The 21,433-nt window shown below is 51.5% G+C and overlaps 1 protein-coding gene across 1 annotated transcript in view; it reads left to right on the top strand.

Moving 5' to 3' along the window:
- The window catches only part of Fam3d (FAM3 metabolism regulating signaling molecule D), a 30,165-nt gene extending 18,294 nt beyond the window's left edge, over positions 1-11,871 (top strand). Inside the window, exons 5-10 of the mRNA XM_042679871.1 lie at positions 3,391-3,508; positions 5,213-5,271; positions 7,629-7,679; positions 9,002-9,086; positions 10,399-10,525; positions 11,511-11,871. Of these exons, the coding sequence (XP_042535805.1) occupies positions 3,391-3,508; positions 5,213-5,271; positions 7,629-7,679; positions 9,002-9,086; positions 10,399-10,525; positions 11,511-11,600 (530 nt within the window). The 3' untranslated portion in view covers positions 11,601-11,871. The remainder of the gene's footprint in view (positions 1-3,390; positions 3,509-5,212; positions 5,272-7,628; positions 7,680-9,001; positions 9,087-10,398; positions 10,526-11,510) is intronic.
- The last annotated feature ends 9,562 nt before the right edge of the window (positions 11,872-21,433 follow it).

Here is a 21,433-nt window from a genome sequence, read left to right as displayed (position 1 = left end):
TGAGTACCACTCCCTCTGTCCCCGTACCAGCTGCTCTGGGCAGCATGGTGCTATCCCAGCCCTGCAGCTTGCAGAGAAATCCATATGCCCATGGCTCCAGGGCCAGCGGTGCTTTCTGAAGCCCCTGGTCCCTGGGGTCGCATGGCCCTATTCAGCCATTCACACCAGTAGGGACTTAGCTCTAATGGTGCCCTGGACCAGTTCTTCCCCTCCTGCCGCTCCACCCAGCTGGCAGCTGTGTTACTTGTCACTACCACGGTGACCTCAGGCTTGACTCGGCTTCTGCAAAGTGCCAGAGATCCATCGAGCACTCTGGGAATACCTGAGACAAGCAAGAAGGGGCACTGATGGTCTTTGGGGGGGGTAGAAATAGCAATTGTGCCAAGAGATGAGGGGGAAGTGGTCTGGCTTCCAGGAAAGGCACCCACGGAGGGCTTCAGGGAGGAGGTGGCTGACAGCTGTCCTGGGTAGAGGAGGGAAAAGCAGCCACACAATCAATAGGGCCAGAACTCTGGAAGGGTAGCAGTCATGTGCCAGATGTTGTATTCCCAACTTCAAAGACGTCTCATGTGATCCTGCATGTATTCCTAAGTAGGTGCTGTAACTATTCCCTCCCTGCAAATGAGGGAAGTGGGGCTCAGAGAGCTGAGACCTCCTGGCCAAGGTCACATAGCTGTAAGGGGGAGTAGGGGGCCAGACACCCCTATGCTGCCAGTCCAGAGACCAGCACCTTAACAGCTCTCAGCAAGAGACCACAGCCCCCAATCCCCATTCCAACATGGTGATAACTCTGAAGAAGGCTGCATGCAGCTCCAAGGATAGAGTTTTACAGACTTAAGAAAGACATGGTAGCTCAGCCAAGTCTACATGAAGGAAGAAGACAAACCATTAATGCCCTTAATGCCATCTTCCCAAAGCCTCCCAGTCAGACACTGGTACAGACACAGAAACCACAGCATCTGGGAAAACAGCACTCAGATCTCATCTTCTAGGAGAATGGCAAATGCAAGCACACATGCTACTTTGCATCCTGCTGCTCCACAATAGACATCACCAATCGATCTCAGCATCCTTTCCAGCCAGGCCCACAGGCAGCCTCAGAAGCTTCACCATTAAGCCTCTAGCAGTAGGTCCAAACTGACATTTAAGAGAAAAACTATTTGACCACTCTGATCTAAACCAACTCCCCAATTTCACAGTTGGAAAACATTTCTGGCAGTTTGCCCGGCAGATTGGCAGAGGAGCCGCTGAGGTTCCTGACTGCTCCCCCACCCCCATCCATCCAATGCTATGACAGCAGGCTGGCTCTATCCAGGTCCTGAACAACAACACTAGAGCCCCACAGAGGTGGGACCCAGGGTTTAGGTCAGCTGGTGGCAGGTGGGGGACGGGGGGGGGGGGGGCGGTGGGCAGGCAGCCTCTCAAAGCTCAGAAAGCAAATCCTGACTCCAAGTGGCTAAGTTCTCTCCCTACCTCCCCCGGGGCATCGCCTCTCTTCATCCAGCAGCTTGACCATGAAGGCTGGATGGTCAGAAAATCAATTCTGGAAAAGCTGCTTAAGCTGAGCTGTTGACAGCAGGTTTGTCAGACTTAGCTGTAAGTTGATGAATCTCTGGGCAAACTCCAAGGGGGGCCCCAGGGCCCCAGGGCCCCAGACTCCTCTTCTCTACAGAGGTAAGCACTCCTGGTCTCAAGAGAAAAGGCCTCTCTTGGAGGAGAGCAGGTGCATAAGGTAGATTCCAAGGCTCCCCGGGGAGGAGGTGGCATGTCCACCCAACACCATCAGCAGGATGGGGAGGGGGGGAAGTGGGGGAGGGTCTAGCCTGGGGATTCTGCCTGGGCAGAAGGGAAGGCAAGCCAGACACAGTCCACAGTCCTTCCCAGGGGTCCCTACCTTTACCCTCTCAATATTATCCCTGGTTTGAGCTCAGGAGCAACATCAGGTAGATGCTGACACTGAGGACAGAGAACCATCTAGACAATCCATTTGAACCATCCCAGCTAGCCGGTCAGCCCAGACAGCCAAAACCAGCAGGCAGCTGGGCGTGGGCTGCCCTGGTTCTAGAAGTGTCACGAAATTGCCAGCCTTATTTTACCAATGGGCTGGGCCTCCCTGCAGGAACCTAGTTTCCTGATCTGCCTCAGAGAACTCTGTGTGTCAGCCATATCATCCGGCCCAGCCCGAGGCCTGACCTGGCACAAGGCCATGTATTCATCCAGCTAGGCAGGACAGCTACTGGGTTCCTTTAATGAAGTCATAAATATAAAGTGCGTATCACCCTACCTAGCACCCAGAAAGCCTGGAAAGTGGCTCCAACACCACACTGGCTGAGCGGCTCAATACCTGGCACAGGATCCAAGGGAAAGCATCTGCCCTGGGTCCCTTACAGGTGGACATTCGCTAATCCCTTGCACAGGCCTGCCACATGGTGCTAAAAAGCACTCAGTAGGATAAACTAGAACCTTCCAAGCTGGAGGCACAGGTGGCATCCCAGCTCGCAAACATCTCACTCTGCAGCTTGGGGCCCTATACACGTGTTCTTCTGGTGCCAGGCCTCAGTGGATGGTGCCGCATTCAGAGTACCCAATGGGTTGCAAGTGCTGTGTGGAGCTCTAAGGAGGGCATTCCCCACTAGGTGCTGGTCTTAGTGGGTACTCAGTAAATCAGTGATTTATGAAGGGCTTTTTTAGTTTGGGTCAGTCATGGGGCTCGAACTCAGGGCCTGGGCACTGTCCCTGAGCTTCTTTTGCTGAAGGCTAGCCCTCTACCAGTTTGAGCCACAACACCACTCTGGTTTTCTGGTGATTCGTTGGAGGTAAGAGTCTCACAGACTTTCCTTCCCAGGGCTGGCTTTGAACCTCGATTCTCATATCTCAGCCTCCTGAATAGCTAGGATTACAGGCCTGAGCCACCAGCCCCTGGCTTTGTAAAGGGCTCTTGACATCCAATCCACTGAGCCATGCTCAGGGGTTCCCAAGAACCCACCAGGAAAAGCCCATCAGTGCCCATTGTATAGATGAAGAAAATGAGGCAGGAGGAACTTAGAGACTTCCCTCAAAGGAATCTAGTCAAAGAGAGGCCTGCACATCTTGGCTTGGGCCGCGAGGTTGTCTCCAGAGCCCTGGGGATACTCAGAAGGTTTCTGTGACCCCAGGGAGTTTCTAATGAGAATCCCTACCTCGTGGTGCCTGGTATTACCAACCAGTGTTCACTCTTGCAGGACTGAAGCTACGATGGGTGGCCCCTAAAGTAATCCCAGATGGGCCAGACACACGGGCTCCTGTGTGCTTTGATGGGGTTGGTAGGGGCACTAGTAAAAGGTCCTATCACCCAGATTTTGGCCTTTCCCAAGCTGCAGCCCACCAAGGCTGGTCTGTTCCCTCCCCCAGGGGTGGAAAAGAACAAGTGTGGGCTCAGCAAGCCCTGCCCAGACAACTTCTTTGCGTTTAAAATCTGCAGTGGGGCTGCCAACGTCGTGGGCCCTTCCATATGCTTTGAAAATGAGATGTAAGTACCTGGGGGCTGGTGGGGAAGGGTGTGAAAGGCATAGAGGGCCTACGGTTCCAGCTTTGCATTTCTTCCATCCATTCATTCCTCCATTCCATTCATTTATTCATTAGCAAGTTCAGGGGACAGGTGTGTGGCACAAGTCATCATCATCCTGACAACGCCCAGCCTGCCCCACCTTGCTTAGCCCTTCAGAATATACTGTCTCTTTTCCTCCCCAGCATACTGGGAGAGGGCTGTAAAGAACAGGAAAGTAGTCAGGTGCTGGTGGCTCACACCTGTAATCCTAGCTACTCAGGAGGCTTGAGATCTGAGGAGCATAGTTTGAAGCCAGCCTGGGCAGGAAAAGTCTGTAAGACTCTTACCTCCAATAAACGACTCAGAAAAAGCCAGAAGTGGTGCTGGGGCACAAGTAGTAAAATGCCAACCTTGAGCACAAAGAGGCTCAAGGACAGCACTTGGGCCCTAAGTTCAAGACCTAGGACCAGAAAAAGAAGAAGGAGAAGGAGAAGGGGGGGGGGGAGGAGGAAGAGGAGGAGGAGGAGGAGGAGGAGGAGGAGGAGGAGGAGGAGGAGGAGGAGGAGGAGGAGGAGGAGGAGGAGGAGGAGGAGGAGGAGGAGGAGGAGGAGGAGGAGGAAGTAAAAAGTAAAAGAAAGAAAAGAAAAAGAACAAGAGAATGAGGCTCAGAGAAGGTCATCTGCCAAGATAAACGTAAGAGTTCCTGACTTTTTAACTCAGATCCATCTAACAGCCAAGTTGGGCCTTCTGAAAAAAAAGAGAAAGGGATGCCTACAAACAAAGTTTCAGATCAAGACCCAGGCATGAAAAGCCCAGGTGAAGCTGGCAGCCGAGCTGCCACCTAGACATAGGAGAACCATGGTATACCCCTTACCTAACCCAGATGATAGGAAAGGCCCGGGGACAAGGAAGGATGAGTCTTATAAAGTCAAGATTCAGAACTTAAATACAATTTGTTTAGGCAAAGCGAGGATCTTACTGACTCGTGTATCTAAAAGGCCAAAAGACATGAGCTTCAGGATCAGCTGGATCCAGAAGTTCAATCTAGCTCATGAGGGCTCCCTCTTACATGCTCTTTAACTCTACTTCCTCTATCTTCATTTCTCTCTCCTGAAAACAGACTTCTCTGCGCAGTAAAAGACAGAGTCACTGGTTGGAATGACAGATTAGCCCAGCCCAGCCCCCCAGTGAATCTCATTGACTACCCTGGGTTCCAATCACTGGGACCAAGGGCCCAGGAGGCTTTGCTTGCCCAGCCCTGGAACAGGTGAATCCCAAGAACCAACCATCCCAAGTAGAGAAGGATAGACTTTCCAGAGGACTGGGTGTACACGTTGGAACAAGAGGAGCACAGCTGTGGTCATGAGGGGATCTTGCCACCCCAAGATGGCACTAACTTTCTGGTCTGGAGAAGGAGGCCTCCTCTAACTCCAGCACCTTGGAGTCCCCAGACAGGGGCCCTGAATCTTCTCTGAGCACACTGCTCAGAGACAACTGCTCCAAGAATCTGGCCCACCACCAGCTTCCAGGAGGAAACCAACAGCCCAGATCTTCCCTGTGTTTTCCTTGAGCTTTTGCCCTGAGCCACCTGGCCCCCCTCCCCTCAGAGTTCCTGTGACAAAAGCCGAGTAATTGTTCCTCACTTGAAGTCCACAGTTGCACTCTGTTTCTCTTCCCCACCTTCAGTATCATGAGTCCTGTGAAGAACAACGTGGGCAGAGGCCTGAACGTCGCTCTGGTGAACGGTGAGTGGTCCCACAGTCATTCAACAGGTGTGCTCAGCAACCAGCGTGGGCCAAGCCCTACCCAGAACTGGAGACAGCCATGAACTAGAAGGGCAGGCCCTGGCTTCGCAGCTCCTGTGGGTGTGGCACTGAGGGGAGCCAGCATGTAAGGGGCAGCCAGGGAAGGTTCCAGAGGTGGGGTTGATGATGGGCAGCTCAGGTAGCCAGGAGAAAAATCAGGGAGGTTCCTGCAACACTTCAGAGAGCAGTGGAGGCAGGGGAGAGAAGGGAGAGGAGGAAAGGGTTGAGATGAGGAAGCAGGCAGCAGGGAGACCTGGGGATCAGGAGGCCGGCTCTGGCAGGTGCAGAACCAAGCATTAGCAGAAGTAGTATGGCTCTGATGATCAACACAGCAGGCCTCTGCATAGGGCAGAGGTGCCAGCCCAGCATTCTAGAGACCTCCCTCCATCTCAGACTAGAGGCTTGCGACAGGGAGGCTGGAACACTGTCACAATAATCTGCCAAGCCTGGGGGTTGGGGGAATCTGCAGGGTCGACCCTTCCATGTATGCCAGACCCTAGAGGACAGTGAAGATCTCAGTTTCCATGACTCCTGGCAGTGAGGGCAGAAAATGGTTCTGGCTAAAACATGTTGAATGCCACTTCTCCTAAACAAGGGACACCTGAGAAACTCTCCTGCCCTGTCTCTCACCAAGCCATGACTTTTTGTCTTTTAAATAATGTAACAGCTAAAATATGTTGAGCACTTATAGGTGGCTAGCTAGAATGGATGTATCTTCAAATCTCCATTTTCCAGGAAAGAATCGGACTCAGAAAGGTTATGCAACATGCCCAAGGTCGCACAGCCAATAGAATCACCTAGAACTGAACTTAGATCAGGCTGACTCTGGGTCTTAATCACTCAGGTGAAGCACCTCCTTAGGCTAGAAGAGTCTCTGGGCATGTAAATAGTACTGTGAGACAGTTTCAGGGAGTGTCACAAATCATCCCCAGGCCCCAGGCTCATCCCATCTACATAATGAGCCAGAACAACAAAAGCATTGCTTAAGTGAGATGCTTAACCTTTTAGTGGGCAAAGCTTCCTCTGAGAAAGTTTATTGTATGTTACCACGTACCAATTCCAGAAAGACCTGCACAATCACAAAAGTAGTTTTACTGCTTTCCAAAGACCTTGGGTGAAGCTCCATGGAGCTCCATGAAGCTGGAAGGGGCTGCCAAGTGAACCTGCTGGCACCTGCCCAGCCATTTGCCACTGTACCCACCCTCTTCCAAAAGCTACAGAGGGGCCATCTCTTCTGCAACATTGCCATCTAGTGGTGAGAAGTGAGAACTGTGCCTTTCCTCCAACTCACCAGGTGCCCTAACGGACTTGAGCCTTTTTCTCAAAACCTGCAAAAGCAATTTCAGTGACTGCACTCTGGGCTCCTGGGTACCATTGAACCCCATGCAAAATCCTTGGCCCTCAAAAGTTGCAAGGCTCAAGTTGCAGATTTTCTAGTTAGGTGGTGACAATTATGACAAAAAGTCCTTATTACTGTTTGGCAGCTAAAATGTACCCATAGGTATCTTTCTATTTGCTCAAAATCTCGTTCTTGCCAGACACTGGTAGCTCCTACCTGTAATCCTAGATATTCAGGAGACTGAGTTCTGAGGATAACGGCTTAAAGTCAGCCGTGGTAGGAAAGTTCATAAGACATTTATCTCCAATTAATCACTAAAAAATAAAAATAAAATAAAAGCCAGAAGTGGCTTAAGTGTTAGAGCACTAGCCTTGAGCAGAAACACACACACACACACACACACACACACACACACACACACACACACACAGTAAGTCACGTGTTAGCAATAGGCAAGACAACTCACACACAAGAGTCCCTTGGCTAAATTCTTTTTGATTCTGGATGCTTGGCCACATGTTCTTTTTGTTGTTGTTGTTGTTGTTTTTGTTTTTTTTGTTTTGTTTTTGGTCCGGTCATGGGGCCTGAACTCTGGGCCTGGGTGCTGTCCCACAGTTCTTCATCTCAAGGCTAGCACTCTACCACTTGAGCCACAGCACCACTTCCGGCTTTTTTCTTTTTGCTTATGTGGTGCTGAGGAATCGAACCCAGGGCCTCAGGCATGCAAGGCAAGCGCTCTACCACTGAGCCACCTTCCCAGCCCCTTGGGCACATGTTCTTATAGCTCTTGAATCAGCCCAGCAGCTACTGGGTACCTCCTCTGGTCTCACATGCACTCTGCAGGACCCGATTCCATTCATTCTCATCCTGTTTTGTTTGTTGTTGTGGTTTCAGCACAGTGGCCATCAGAATGAGTGGCATTTACAGGAAGTAACCATTCTGCTCTCTTATCCACTAGGAAGCACAGGGCACATGCTGAGACAGGGCTCCTTCGACATGTACTCTGGAGGTAGGCATCTCTGTGGCACTGGGAAGCTTGGTGGGGAAGGCGTGGGGGGGCTCTGGGTCATCCTGCAGCCTTTGAAATTCCTTCCTGTAGTCTTTATGAGGATCTCCATGTGGTAGATCCTGAGACAAGGATTTAAGTACAATGGTTGGGGAAGGGGGGAGCTGGTATCAGGAAATGTCCATGGGGGTGGAGGGGTTTGATCAACAGAAGGAAGCTAACACAGAGTCTCCCACTGAATCCCAAGTTCCACACATTTCTCAGACATGGCCCAGACCAGCCAGGCGCTGAGGACTATTAGGAAAATCACAATCCTGACTCCTCAGCACCTCCCAGGACGTTTTCCAGGGGCCAGTGGATTCTGGAGGACTGGAAAGACCAGACCAAAGAGTCCAGTGTTGCATTGGGACCAGACACTCACTCACTGATGTGCTGAGGAGATGGGTGTAGGTCCGCACGAGTACCCCCACTCAGCTCTGCTGGGGAAGCTGGTCTCTTCCAAGGTCATGCTGATTCACAGTGGAATCAGGAACAGGAAAGGATCTGCTGAGGTCCAGAAAGGACCTGACTAAAAAAAAAAAAAGGGTCCAGAAAGGTGTCTCCCTATAATTCTAGCTACTCAGGAGACTGAGATCTGAGAATTGCAGTTCAAAGCCAACCTGGGTAGTCAGACAAATCCAGGAGAGTCTTAATTACAATTAACCAGGAAAAAGTCAGAACTAGGGGCATGTCTCGAATGGTAGAGCTCCAACTGTGAGCAAAAAAATGGCAAACAAGAACTAAAGGTTCAAGCCCCATTGCTGGACCAAAAATACATGGATGGGAGGATGGATGAATGGATGATAGATGGCAAAATAAACATAATAGAAACATATCAGCAAAGTTCAGAGAGCTCACACCCACATCTGACCCAGGCCTGTTCTCTGTTCTGTGAGATCATAGGTTTCAAGAAGCATTAAAAAACAAATAGTGGGGTTGGGGTCAGAGCTCAAGTGGTAAAGCACCCATCCTGGGCTCATTCTCCAGTACTTAAAAAAAAAAAAAAAAAAAAGACACAAACAAATGGTTGACACAGTTCCGGGTAGGACATTGGGGCTCTGTTCTAGGGGTTTTAATTGTTCACGGCCACCTGGTACATCCTCTAAGTCAGTATAACACAATGTGAGCAGTGACCTGTGAGGAAAAGGTCAAGGCTGGGCAGAGCCCAGGATGTTCCCGTGGATTCTGAGCATGGTACGAGCCTGCCGGCCTCCGGACAGCACAAGAAAATGAGAATGAGCAGCAGCCACTTCCCCTGAGTAACAACCCTTTTTTCCCCTCCTCAGATCCCAAACTCCTACAGAAATTCCTTGTAGAAATCCGGGAGGGTGTGCTGGTGCTGGTGGCCTCCTATGATGACCCAGGGACCAAGTAAGTGGGCAACGCCACCTGCTGGCTCCCCGGTGTGATGCACACCAAATATCTATATACACCTGCACACCCTTTACCACCTCTGCCAGACCTCTGGCAACTGATCCTAAAGAAATCAGCGGGTGAGTGTGCAAAGAGATGTTCTGACAGATTCTTCGCAGTTTCCATCAAAGTAGTGATAAACTAGCTGGGTTCCAGTGGCTCACACCTGTAATCCTATTTATTCAGGAGGCTAAGATCTGAGGCTCATGGTTCAAAGCCAGCCAGGGCAGGAAAGTCTGTGAGACACTTATCTCCAATAAACCACTAGAAAACCAGAAGTGGAGCTGTGGTTCAAAGTGGTAGAGCACTAAGCCTTGAGCTGAATTGCTCAGGGACAGCGCCCCGGCTCTGTCCCAACAACTGAACCAAAAGGAAGAAAGAAAAGAAAGAAAGAAAGAAAGAAAGAGATAAAGAAAGAAAAGCAGGCAGGCAGGCATCAAAAACAACAAAGCCAGGTATCAGCTCTCTCTGTAATCCCAGCTACTCAAGAGGCTGAGAGCCAGAGGATTGAGATTCAAAGGCAGCTTAAGCAGAAAATAAAACAACAACAACAAAGTCCACAAGACTCCAGTTAACCAGCAAATGTCAGGCTGGAGGCAAGACTCAAGTGATACAGCACTATCCAAGAAAGCAGAAAGGCAAGCAAGAGTACAAGGCTCTGAGTTCAAGCCCCAGTACTACCCATCCATAACCCCCCCCACACACACACACACACACACAAATGACGTGGAAAACATCTACCTGGAAGAATATTCAACCTCTAGAGTGAAGTGAGAAAAAATAACTATGTCCAGTCATGAGATGTACGACCTCAGTTCGTTATGCAACAGTGAACTGCATGCAACGCGGTCCCACAAAGCTAGGCTGTGTAGTGACACTGCAGCCCTCTGAGCGTGTGCAAATACACTTTATCATATTCACCTGTTAAGTAAATGCCTAACAATGCACTTTACACAACCCATCCTACTGTAATACAACCATGCTAATACTAAAATCCTTACAACACTTACATCAAGGGAGGGGAGCTGCTTCCTGGTAATACCCTGTGTTTGTTGAGGAACTTGTATGATCACTATAAACAGAGCAGTGCTGGCGTTGTGCCTCTCCAGCTGTACCCTGAGCAAGGACACCTAGAATGAGTCTCCTGGTCCTTCCTTTACCCCCATGAACTCAGGGCTCCATCTGGGGGCCAGGGGTTCCTACAGCAGGTGGTGTCCCTGAGCTCACCCCCTCCCTCTCCCTTTTGTCGATGTCCTCTGCTCCTCTCCAGAATGAATGACGAAATCAGGAAGCTCTTCTCCAACTTGGGGAGCGTCTATGCCAAGAATCTGGGCTTCCGGGATAGCTGGGTCTTCTTAGGGGCCAGAGACCTCAAGAACAAAAGCCCCTTTGAGCAGGTAAGTTCCTGGCTGCCTCCCTGTCAGCCAGAGGTGGGGGGTAGCGAGGACCACCACTGGCCTTCACTGTGACTCAAGATGGTGCATCCATGAGACCCCAGGACAAGAGTCTGGGAAGAGGCTGAGGCCGAAGCTGTACAGGCCGGGCAGGTGCTCTTCCTCCTTGTTAGCTAAAGGTCTAGACTTATCAGAAGTAGCCAAGCCCCTCGCAGGACCAAGCTGCCATATCCCCACACACAGGAAACTGGGCCTTAGGGAAGCAGCTTGGAGAATTTATCTTTTGTTTCCTCATTGCTCAATTATTTCAGTGTGTGTGTGTGTGTGTGTGTGTGTGTGTGTGTGTGTGTGTGTGTCATAAACTAAGCCTGAGCCAGCATTTAAAATACAACCTGGTTTTGTTCTCTGTCTGGATTTCTTGGCAGTAATGAGTTGATATTTCACAGGGGTTCTGCTACCTCTCTGCCAGAGGACCACGGGCAGTGACTTTAGGCTCTCTGGGCCTCAGTTTCCCCATTTGTATAATGCAGTGGGCACGGTTTGTACCTCCTGGAACCACTGTGCCGATTAAACATATAAGAGAGTTCAGGATTATGCCAGACATCCAACAGTGTTCACGAATTGCTAGTCTTTTTCTTCTTTTCAGGCTACTATTGCTACTGGGGGTATCCTAGAGGGAAGAGAAAGATGATGTAGCACAAGCTAACTTTCTCTCTCTCTCTCTCTCTCTCTCTCTCTCTCACACACACACACACACACATACACACACACACACACACACACATACAGAGCCTAACCAACCATAACTGAGCTCTAATCCCATTTCTTAGACTCTGGAGAAGTTGTAGCTCCCCTCTGAGCCTCTGTTTCCCCTATCTGTGATACGCAGCTGTGGTGAGGATGAAGCAAGGGATCCATTGAAGTGTTGAGAAGCCAGGCAAATGCCAGCCTCTGCCATTGTCTACATCTTCCTCTCTCTCCTCTCTAGTTCTTGAAGAATAGCCCAGACACCAACAAATATGAGGGATGGCCAGAGCTGCTGGAGCTGGAGGGCTGTGTGCCCCAGAAGGTATTCTAGGCCAGCCCTTCCTGGGCCAGGAGCCCAAAGAACTTTCTGGCTGACTTGGGAGCAGAGCTCAGGGTGGGCTGCTGCTGCGCCAGCAGGGACAGATCCGGAGGAAGAGGAGGAAGTAGCTGTGTGGACAGTGCTCGCTGCCCTGCACATATGAACGGCCACCCCTCTGCAACAACGAAGTGTCCCCTGTCCTTTGTCCCCTGCCCCCCCTCCCTCTGCCTGGCGATGACAGCGTCAGGGCTCTGTGGAGAGAACAGGGGTTCTCTGTCAGGGACTGTGGGTGGTCATCCCCCCAGAAGGACTGGCTGCCCAGACTTGAGCAAGATTAAATTCTATTTTTGCTGATATTGAATGGACGTCTGTGTGTGTGTGTGTGTGTGTGTGTGTGTGTGTGTGTGTGTGTGTTTCCTGGGGCTTGAGCTCATGACCTGGATGCTGTCTCCTGAGCATTTTTTTTTTTTTTTTTTTTTTGCTCAAGGCTAGCACACTACCCCTTGAGCCACCATGCCACGTCCAGGTTTGTTTGTTTTTTTTTTTTTTCCTGTGATTAATTGGAATACGAATCTCAGGAACTTTCCTGCCTGGGCTGGCTTTGAACCACAATCCTCAGCTCTCCGCTTCCTGAGAAGCTAGGATTACAGGCGTGAGCCGTCGGTGCCTGGCTTGAACGGACTTTCTAACCATGAAGCTGCCTCATTTGCAATTGTTCTAGACGCAGTTAGCGCAGGCCCTGCATTTGGACAGGCTTGGGGTCAGCATAGGGTGGCTGGATTGGAGCTGCGTGTCATAGGAATGTCAGTTAGGTGGGTTTTTTGTTTTTTGCTTTTTAAATCTTTCCTTCCCTGTATCCGTGCAAGGTGAATGGGAACAGGGGCATCAGAGGCCCGGATGCAGAGAACATGGGCCCAACCCAATGTGTGAACAAGTGAAGGAGGAGCTGGTAGAGCTGGGAAGGGAACAGATGGGGGGCAGTCCGGGGGAACAGCGGCCTGACTTAGTCCCTCTTCCTGGGAGCAGAGCCTGAGTCAAGGATTCTGTGCTGGGGGCCGGGGGTCGGCGGGAGGGGCAAGGGCCAGGAAACACCAATAAGAGACCAGACATGGAAATGACGTCAGGAAAGGAGCAGCCAATAAGGGGCATGCTGTCAACCCAGCACCTCTGTCAGAGACGCAGGCAAAATCCCACTAGGAATCTGTTTAGAGCATACACCTCAGAAGCGTCCTGAGGGCCTGTAGGGCGCTGGGGACCCCCCCCCCCCCGTCTGTTCAGGGGTGCTGGCACGTGGTGACATGAATTCCTAGGCTCTCCTTGTCTGCCCCCCATGCGGAGAACAGCGCCCACCTGTGGCTTCACAGTGAGCTCCCAGCCAAGCCCTGGCAGCGCCAGCTGCTGGTGGGCGCTGGGTGCAACCATGAATCTTGGGGCTCTTGATGGGGTCCAAGAGGGGCTTATGGGAGCAGAAAGCCTGGTGCCAGGGAGGCGGCAGCAGCACGGGGAAGGGACCCCAGCCACAGGGAGCAGAGGCACAGCTTCCAAGTCCTAGGGACAGGGAGGCCTTGCGTAGAGAAGAGACAGGGAGGCCTTGGGTGGAGAAGCAGAGCGTGGGCACCTCCCACCAGGGACCACCGTGGGCTCCAGTGGCAGTGAGGTCAAAAACAATGCCCAGAATCAAGAGAGTCTTATCTGCAGTTTCCCAGCAAAAGGCAGAACAGGAGGCATGGCTCAAGTGGTAGAGTGCCAGCCATGACTGAAAATACTGAGTGAGAGCACTGAGGCCCTGAGTTTAAGCCCTGATATGGGCACACACACACACACACACACACACACACACACACAAAATGAAATCAGTACATAAAGTAACCTTGGGTGCCTTATCTATAAAGCAGCGATAATAACCATCTTGGCCTCAGGCCTGATGTGAAGCCAGGAGGATAACAAAAGGAAGATATTTTGGGGATTTGAAAAGCAAAATATGAAATGAGAAGAATGTTATTTTTTATATTAATGATTAAAATATTTGATCTAGCCAGTGCCTCATGTCTGTAATCCTAGCTCCACAGGAGGCTGAGATCTGAAGATCACAGTTCAAAGCCAGCCTGGGCAAGGAAAGTCAGAGAGACTCTTATCTCCAATTAATCACCAGAAAACTGGAAGTGGCGCTGTGGCTCAAGTGGTAGAGTACTAGCCTTGAGCTGAAGAGCTGAGAGACAGCGCCCAGCCCCAGCATTCAAGCCCCACAACCAATCAATCTATATCTATATTTATCTATCTGTATGTATATAAATGATATATATAAGATCTAAATGCTCTTGGCCAGGGTGGGCGGGGTGGGGGAGGGGTGGATGGAGGGCAATGCCCAGAGTCTGGTGGGGCAGCCATGAGCAATGTAAGCAGAAGAAGTGAGAAAGAGCTCCCACCCAGCCATCCCACAAGCCCCTTCCTCCCAGCCTACCCTAGACCAGCTTCAGGGGCCAAATGGGGAGTTTCCTGCCCCTTCCCCCAAAACCACTTTACACCCATGTCAGTGAATGCCTGGGAAAATACCTGGCCAGAAGCCATGCTGGAATCCAAGTGGCAGGAAGTTGCCATAAACACTTTTGTACATTTGGAAAGTTTTCTTTATGACAAGCTAGAACACCATATAAAATTTTAAAGGAACCAGTAGAGACTGTGCAAGCAAGACAATGGCCAAGGAGGAAGGCTCTCTGGAGCCAGGAGCTGGTGGCTCACGCCTATAATCCTAGCTGCTCAGGAGGCTAAGATCTGCCAGCCCAGGCAGGAATGTCCATGAGACTCTTATCTCTAAGTAACCTCCCGAAAACCAGAAGTGGAAAACTCAAAGTGGCAGAGGGCTAGCCTTGAGCAAAAAAAATAGAGCTCAAGGACAGTATCCAGGCCCTGAGTTCTGACAAAAACAAAAAAATCTAAATAAATAAAAGGACCTAGGAAGCCACCAGGATACAAAAGGTGACACATGGAGGAGGCGTGGCCCAGCACTAATGAAGCCTGAGAAGACATGCCTGGCGCAGCCCGAGAGGGGCAGAGGAGGTCCCAAGGCTGAGGGCTTAGGGAGAAATTGATAAGGAGGGGTGTGCCAGGCAGGGAAACAGCACACAAGGGCTAGAGGGGGAGGGGATGTCAGGAGGGGAGGGCGGGGAGGGAGGAGACAGGACACAGTGGGCAGGGAATTATGGGAAGGCCTTCTGAGCTGGACAAGAGGGTAAAGACTTTGTCCTGGGATGGTGGAGACACACAGAGATTTAATATAAGGAATAACACAAAGATCTACTTAAAAAAAAAAAAAAAACTACTGGCTGAGGACAAGTACTGGTGGCCCATGCCTGTAATCCTAGCTTCTCAGGAGGCTGAGATCTGAGGATGGCAGTTGGAAGCCAGCCCAGGCTAGCTAGACTCTTATCTCCAATTACCTACCCCCAGAAAGCCAGAAGTGGAGCTATGGCTCAAGTGGTAGAGTGTTAGCCTTGGGTGTGGGGGGAGGTTAGGGGAGGGAAGCTCAGGTCCTGAGTTCAGGCCCCAGGAATATCACACACACACACACACACACACACACACACACAAACTACTAGCTGAGCCAGGCCTGCTGGTACACACCTATAATTATTCTCAGCACTAAGGAAGCTGAGACAGGAGGATGGTGAGTTCAAAGCCTGCGTGATGTTGAAGAGAATGGAGGCAGAGAGGTTGCTGTACCATTAAGGGGCAGAAAGTGAATCTTGATCCGGAAGAGAGGTTGCATTGGAAAACAAAGCAAGCTGCCATCCCAGGAATATTCAGAAGGTAAAATGGATATGGCGACTCAGAACAGCCTCCAAGAATCCTGCAAACTCATGGTGGCCTCAGAACTTGGGGCTTGCATTCATCTCCATGTTCCCCGCCCTGGTGCCTACCAGGCCACCCCAATAGTCAGCACGGGGAGGTAAAGGGCAGGTACCTGGGTCCCTCAGTGACAGTGTTTTTTTCAGAAGGTGCAGTTCTTATTCTCAACAGCAGGTGGCAGCACAAGATAGACAGGGAAGGGTGGCCCAGACCCCACCTCCTCCTAGAGAGGGGGTGTGGTGTGGAACAGGTTGGTAACCTGGCACTCACCAAGGACCGGGCAGTTAGCTTTAGTATTGTCACAGCATGGTAACCGCAGCACTTCCCAGCTGTAAGAAATCACCATTTCCCAGATCCTCCTAGAGCTTGACATACTCCCTCCTCATAGCACCACAGGGTAGGGGGCTACCTCAGCCCTCTTTTACATATGAGAAGACCAGGGAGGTCATATGACTCATCCAAAGTCCCGCAGATGTGGCATCTGAAAATCAGGACTGGAATCCCAGTCTGCCCCTGACACTACCTCAAATTGACTCTTCAAGAGATACTTGCCTGCCCTACCTAAAACTGCAGGCAGGCAAACGCCGTTTCTCTACCCATCTCCACCCTGCTCTTCCCACATACCTCTGAAGATGGCATCTAACCTCTGGCCCCATGTGTCCCCACGTCCCCAACCCCACGTCTGCTCTGGGAGATAAGCTGTGGAGAATCCGAGTGAGTCTTTGTATGCTTGTACTGGGCCTTGAACTCAAGGCCTGGGCTCTGACTTTTAGCTTTGTTTGCTCAAGGCTGGTGTTCTTCCACTTAAGCCAGAACTCCATGGCTACCATTTTGCTGGTTAATTGGAGATAAGAGTCCTATAGACTTTCTTGCCCCAGCTGGTTTGGAAACACAAGCCTCAGACCTCAGCCTCCTGAATCACTAGGATTACAGGTGTGAGCTACCAGCACCCAACTCTGTGTGGAATGACTCTTGAAAGTCCTCTCACACTGGAGGCCTGGCCTCCTCCCATAGGCTGGTAGGCACTTTTCAGATGTAGGAGAGGCTAAGAGATACCCAGAACACCCACAGAGGGATCTAGAGGGATCTAGGCCTGATCTTGGCCCTCCACCACCCATGGGCATCTCATATGGCACCTATATGTATCTCACGTTCCCTCGCTGTGCCAGGCTCTGTGCTAGGCCGCAGGGCCACCCCTACAAGCTCTGCCCATGCCATGTGGTCCAACCTTGGTCCTGCCTGAGCTGGGCTTCAGAAACCCACCGGGAACTCTATCACCAAGCAGCCTGGAAGTCACATGTCAGCAGGACTCCAAGAAGATGAGAGAAACGGAGCCTTTTCTCTCTTCTCTCCCTCCAAGAGCCAACCTGGTGGCTAACTCTGGGCTGGCTGGAAATAATGTGGCCTTCCGAGTTGACGTACATTTAGATTGCTCCAACTGACTGTCTATTTCATCCTTCATAATCAACTCAAGCTGCAAGAGGGAAGAAAAGAATGGGAAGCAGCATTGGCAGGGGCTGGACCCAGGACAAGTAGCAGGGAGAGAATAAACAGAGAGCCCAGGAGGTCACTTTAATACAGAAGGTCTCAGAAGGCTTCTCGGTAGAAGCCATGACTGAGTCTGAAGGATCAAAAGTTTAAAAAAAAAAAAAAAGATAAGATGTAAAGATTCATAGTGCAGAGCAGTGCACTATGAATAGCACGTGCAAAGACCTTGTGATCTCAGCACGGTTAGAAGAGAAGGGAATGAGAAAGGAGGTCCCCAAAGCAAGTGGGGCTTGGCAGCTCTGCCCTTGGGAACAGGAGCCACGTCATTCCGTTGGTTCTCCCCCATGTGCGGCGTTGGGTATGTATTCCAGGCGGGCTCTGTGCTAGACGAACAGGAAGGGTCCAAGAGCAGAGCATTTGTTCCCCTTCTCAGTACCTGCGTCACCAGGTAGAACCTCACTGTTACAGAGAGACGCTGCCAGAGCTCACCTTGTCCCATGGGCCCATGAGGTGGGCCACCCTGAGCCCCCTTGGGTCCAGCAAAAGATTATAAGTGAGTGATGGGACCCCCGTTTGCACTTTACTAAAATGGGCACTCCAGAAGCACACACCTCACCGGTTCAGCACTGTGCCCATGAGCATGTCTGTCTGCACGTCTGACTGTTGTCTCTGCCCCTCTCCTTTTCCTTCTTTTCCCTCTCCTCCTTTCCCTCCCTGTGTGCTACTTTCTTTCCTCTCTTTCACACACACACACACACACACACACAGATGGAGAAACTGAGGCTCCAAGAGGTCAAATTATATCCCTCAGACTCCACAGCTGTGTGGTTTGAGGAATCAAATTCAACCCCAAGGGGACTCCAGCCTTCATCTCTGCCCCAGGCTGGCATGACAAAGGCAGGGGGTGCTCAGACGAGGTGGTGGCCGCCAGGGGCACACTGAGAACTTGGCCTCCAGATACTTTCCTGGCCTGAGCCCAAGCCAACTTGCCCCTCAGCCTCCGGGTCCTGTCCACAGCTGCCCCATGGATGGGGACACCTGCCAGGGAGAGGGTTCTTCAGTGATCTGTTAATAACAGGGCTGAGCCGCACAAGCCCGCCCCAGCCAGGCACCGCGGCCGCCCTGGGTAATTCCCCAGTCTGCCCAGTCAAGCAAGAAGGCCAGGTCCTGGCCGCGGGGCCAGCTCCCCTGCGCTCACCTGCCACGGCTCTGCTTCCCCTCCACCCTCCCAGTGGCCTCAGTTTCCCTTCCTGAGAGAGGCAAGGGGCAGGGAGAGGAAGGACCACCGGGCCCTCAGAAGCCCTGTGGGCCAGCAGGGGACGCGCAGCCTCTGTGAGCATCAGTCACCGGAAGCCTGTCTGAGGCGCTCCAGGCTTGGGAACTGCTCTGAACGTCGCCTGTGTGCCCGGGAGAATGAGCGTTGAGGAGATGGGGGGCTCCGGCTCCGGACACCCCTCAGGCCCTGGCTCCTGAGAGCAGCTGCTCCGGGGAGGAGCTGGCAGGCCCCGCAGCGCGCTCTGGCCATGGGAGCCGTCCAGGGGAAGAGGAAGGTAGGAGGCCCTGCCTGATTTGTTGGGGCCCTGGGCGTGGGAAGGGGGGGGGGGGTGGACCCATGGTTGGGGGCAAGGGGTCCAGCCTCGGCCAGCTCTGCCCACCGGCCTCCCTCCTCCAGCTCGCAGTCAGAGCTGTCTCTCAAATCTGGCTGGTATTCAGGGCAAAGCTGGTGGCTGATCGTCTCTCCAGATTCTTGTCTTTAAACATACACACCCCTACTTTCTGGCACCTGGGGCACCCACTATTTGTGCCCCAGGGGAGGGGCTCACACAGGGGGACTTGGGCCAAAATAATATTATTATTATTACTTTATTATTGTTGTTATTATTATTATTATTCTTACACTGAGCCGCTGTTACCAGATGTTGGGCTGTGGGCACATTATTTGAGTCTTCTGTTCCTTATTCCCTCATCTACAAAATATGGGTAAGTCATAATCACTACCTAGGAAGCTCATTGTGAGAATTAAGCAAATGAAAAAATGTTTAGAAAAGTGCCTGGCAGCCGGGTGCTGGTGGCTCAAGCCAATCATCCTAGCTACTCAGGAGGCTGAGATCTAAGGATCACAGTTCAAAGACAACCTGGGCAGCAAAGTCCATGAGACTCTTAGCTCCAGTTAACCACCAGAAAACTGGAAGTAGCACTATGGTTCTAAGTAGTAGAATGCTAGCCTGGAGTGAAAGAGCTCAGGGACAGAGTCCAGGCCCTGAGTTCAAGACCCATGGCCAACAAAAAAAAGAGAAGGAAGGGGGCTGGGAAGGTGGCTCAGTGGTAGAGCGCTTGCCTTGCATGCATGAGGCCCTGGGTTCGATTCACATAAGCAAAAAGAAAAAAGCCGGAAGTGGCGCTGTGGCTTAAGTGGTAGAGCGCTAGCCTTGAGCTGAAGAGCTGAGGGACAGCACCCAGGCCCAGAGTTCAGGCCCACTACTGGACCAAAAAAAAAAAAAAAGAGAGAAAAGGAAGGAAGGAGAGAGAGAGAAAGAGGAAGGAAGGAAGAAAAAGAAAGAAAGAAAGAAAGGAATAGGAAAGAAAGAAAGAAAAGTGTCTGACACACATTTGTTCCATTCAAATTATATCCGTGCTATTATCCATAAGTCTCCAGGTCTGGGCTTGATGCTGGGGGCAGAGGGCATAAGTAAGTCTCCAGGTCTGGGGGCACCCAGACCTTCTGGATCAGACTAAGATGGGGGTGGGGCATGTACACGGCAGCTCTCTGGGGATGCTGCCTGGGCCACTGTTCAGCCACGTGGTCCCAGGCTGTAGTCCCAGCACCATGGTCAGGCTGCCAGGTCCCAGCCACCACCTGTGACCCGTGGCCTGCGATGAGGGCTTGACCCCTCTGACCTTAGCTTCTTATCTGTAAAAGGCAGCTGACCAGTTACTCCCCGCCCCCCACCTTGGAGGTCACCAGAGGAAGCCTATGATGTACTTAACACCTTGCCTGATGTCCTCTGGCCCCCAACATATGAGGAGCCCCAATATATGAATCAATACACTGCAAGGACCTGTTCTGGGAAGGATGAGGGAACTTGGGCCCAGAGGTAAGAAGGGGTTGCTTAGAAGGGGTCATGGAGCTAGTGGGGAAAGTGAGGCACGGGGCGGGGGGGAGGGATGCAAGGGTGATAAGGCAGATCAGTGTGTTAGGTGACCCACCCTTGTTCACGGAATGGGGGGGGGGGTGCCAAGCACATGGGAACATAGCCAGGTGGGAGCAAGTGTTTGGATGAGCCAATCAGAACACAGCCTTGACCCCAGGTTGGCGTCCCTGAGGCCTGGCTCCACTCCTCTGGGGATGATGGTGACAGGGCTGCTCACAGACATGGCCTCTCCAGCCAGGTGTGGGCGAAGAGAGAAGACCAGGGAAAGTCTGAGCCAACACAGAGCCTGGAGCCATGAATCAGAACGCAGCTCTCCTTGCTTCTGTGTACCGTAGGCAAGTTACCGACTTCTCTGGGCCTTGGTATTTTTAATCTGACTCCTGCGACAGTCAAATCATGTGTTTAATACATGGAGGCCAAGTGTGTAATATGGTTTACAACGTTCTAGAAGGCTCAAAAATCAATCCGGAAGCTATGCCTTGATACTAGAGATGAGTACAAGTCAGATGGCCTGATAAGGAGCCTCGTTGGTGAGGCTGCAGCTTCTTGGGTAGCAAAGGGGCCTAAAAAGCAGCCTTCGTAGACCACAGACACCAGCCGAGTCCAGGAACTCCATCTCCCCACCCCAGAATAGAGCCTGATCAGAGCCCCAAGCTTCCCGGAACTACTGCTGCACTGTCAACCTCAAACTGGGGCTCATCCCTGTCATCCTAGCTACCTAGAAGGCTGAGGTCTGAGGATCGCAGTTTAAAGCCGGCCTGGGTAAGGAAGTTTATTAGACGATTACCTCCAATTAACCACCAAAAGTCTAGTAGAGGGCTAGCTTTGAGCACAAGAGCTCAGAGACAACACCCAGGCCTTCAATTCAAGCCCCAGGCTCAGTACACACACACACACACACACACACACACACACACACACACACACACACACACACACACACACACACACACACACACACACACACACACACACACACACACACACACACACACACACACACACACACACACACACACACACACACACACACACACACACACACACACACACACACACACACACACACACACATCAGGGCTGAGCAGGGCACCAGCAGCTCATGCCTGTAATCCTGGCTTCTCCAGAGGCTGAGATCTGAGGATAATGGTTCAAAGCTAAAGCCAGCCTGGGCAGAAAAATCTGAGGGTCTCTTCTCTTCAATCAAGCACCAAAAACCTAGACATGGAAGTGTGGCTCAAGTGGTAGAGGACCAGCCTTGAGGGGCAAAAAAAGGCAAGCAAGATCCAGAGGTCCCGAATTCAAGCCCAGTAGTGGCTTAAAAATAAATAAATAAATATAAATAAATAAATAAATCAG

The sequence above is a fragment of the Dipodomys spectabilis genome, unplaced genomic scaffold (genome assembly GCF_019054845.1).
Source record: "Dipodomys spectabilis isolate Male_0828 unplaced genomic scaffold, ASM1905484v1 ptg000054l, whole genome shotgun sequence".
Lineage (NCBI taxonomy): Eukaryota > Metazoa > Chordata > Mammalia > Rodentia > Heteromyidae > Dipodomys > Dipodomys spectabilis.
This window is presented reverse-complemented; position numbering and strand designations above follow the sequence as displayed.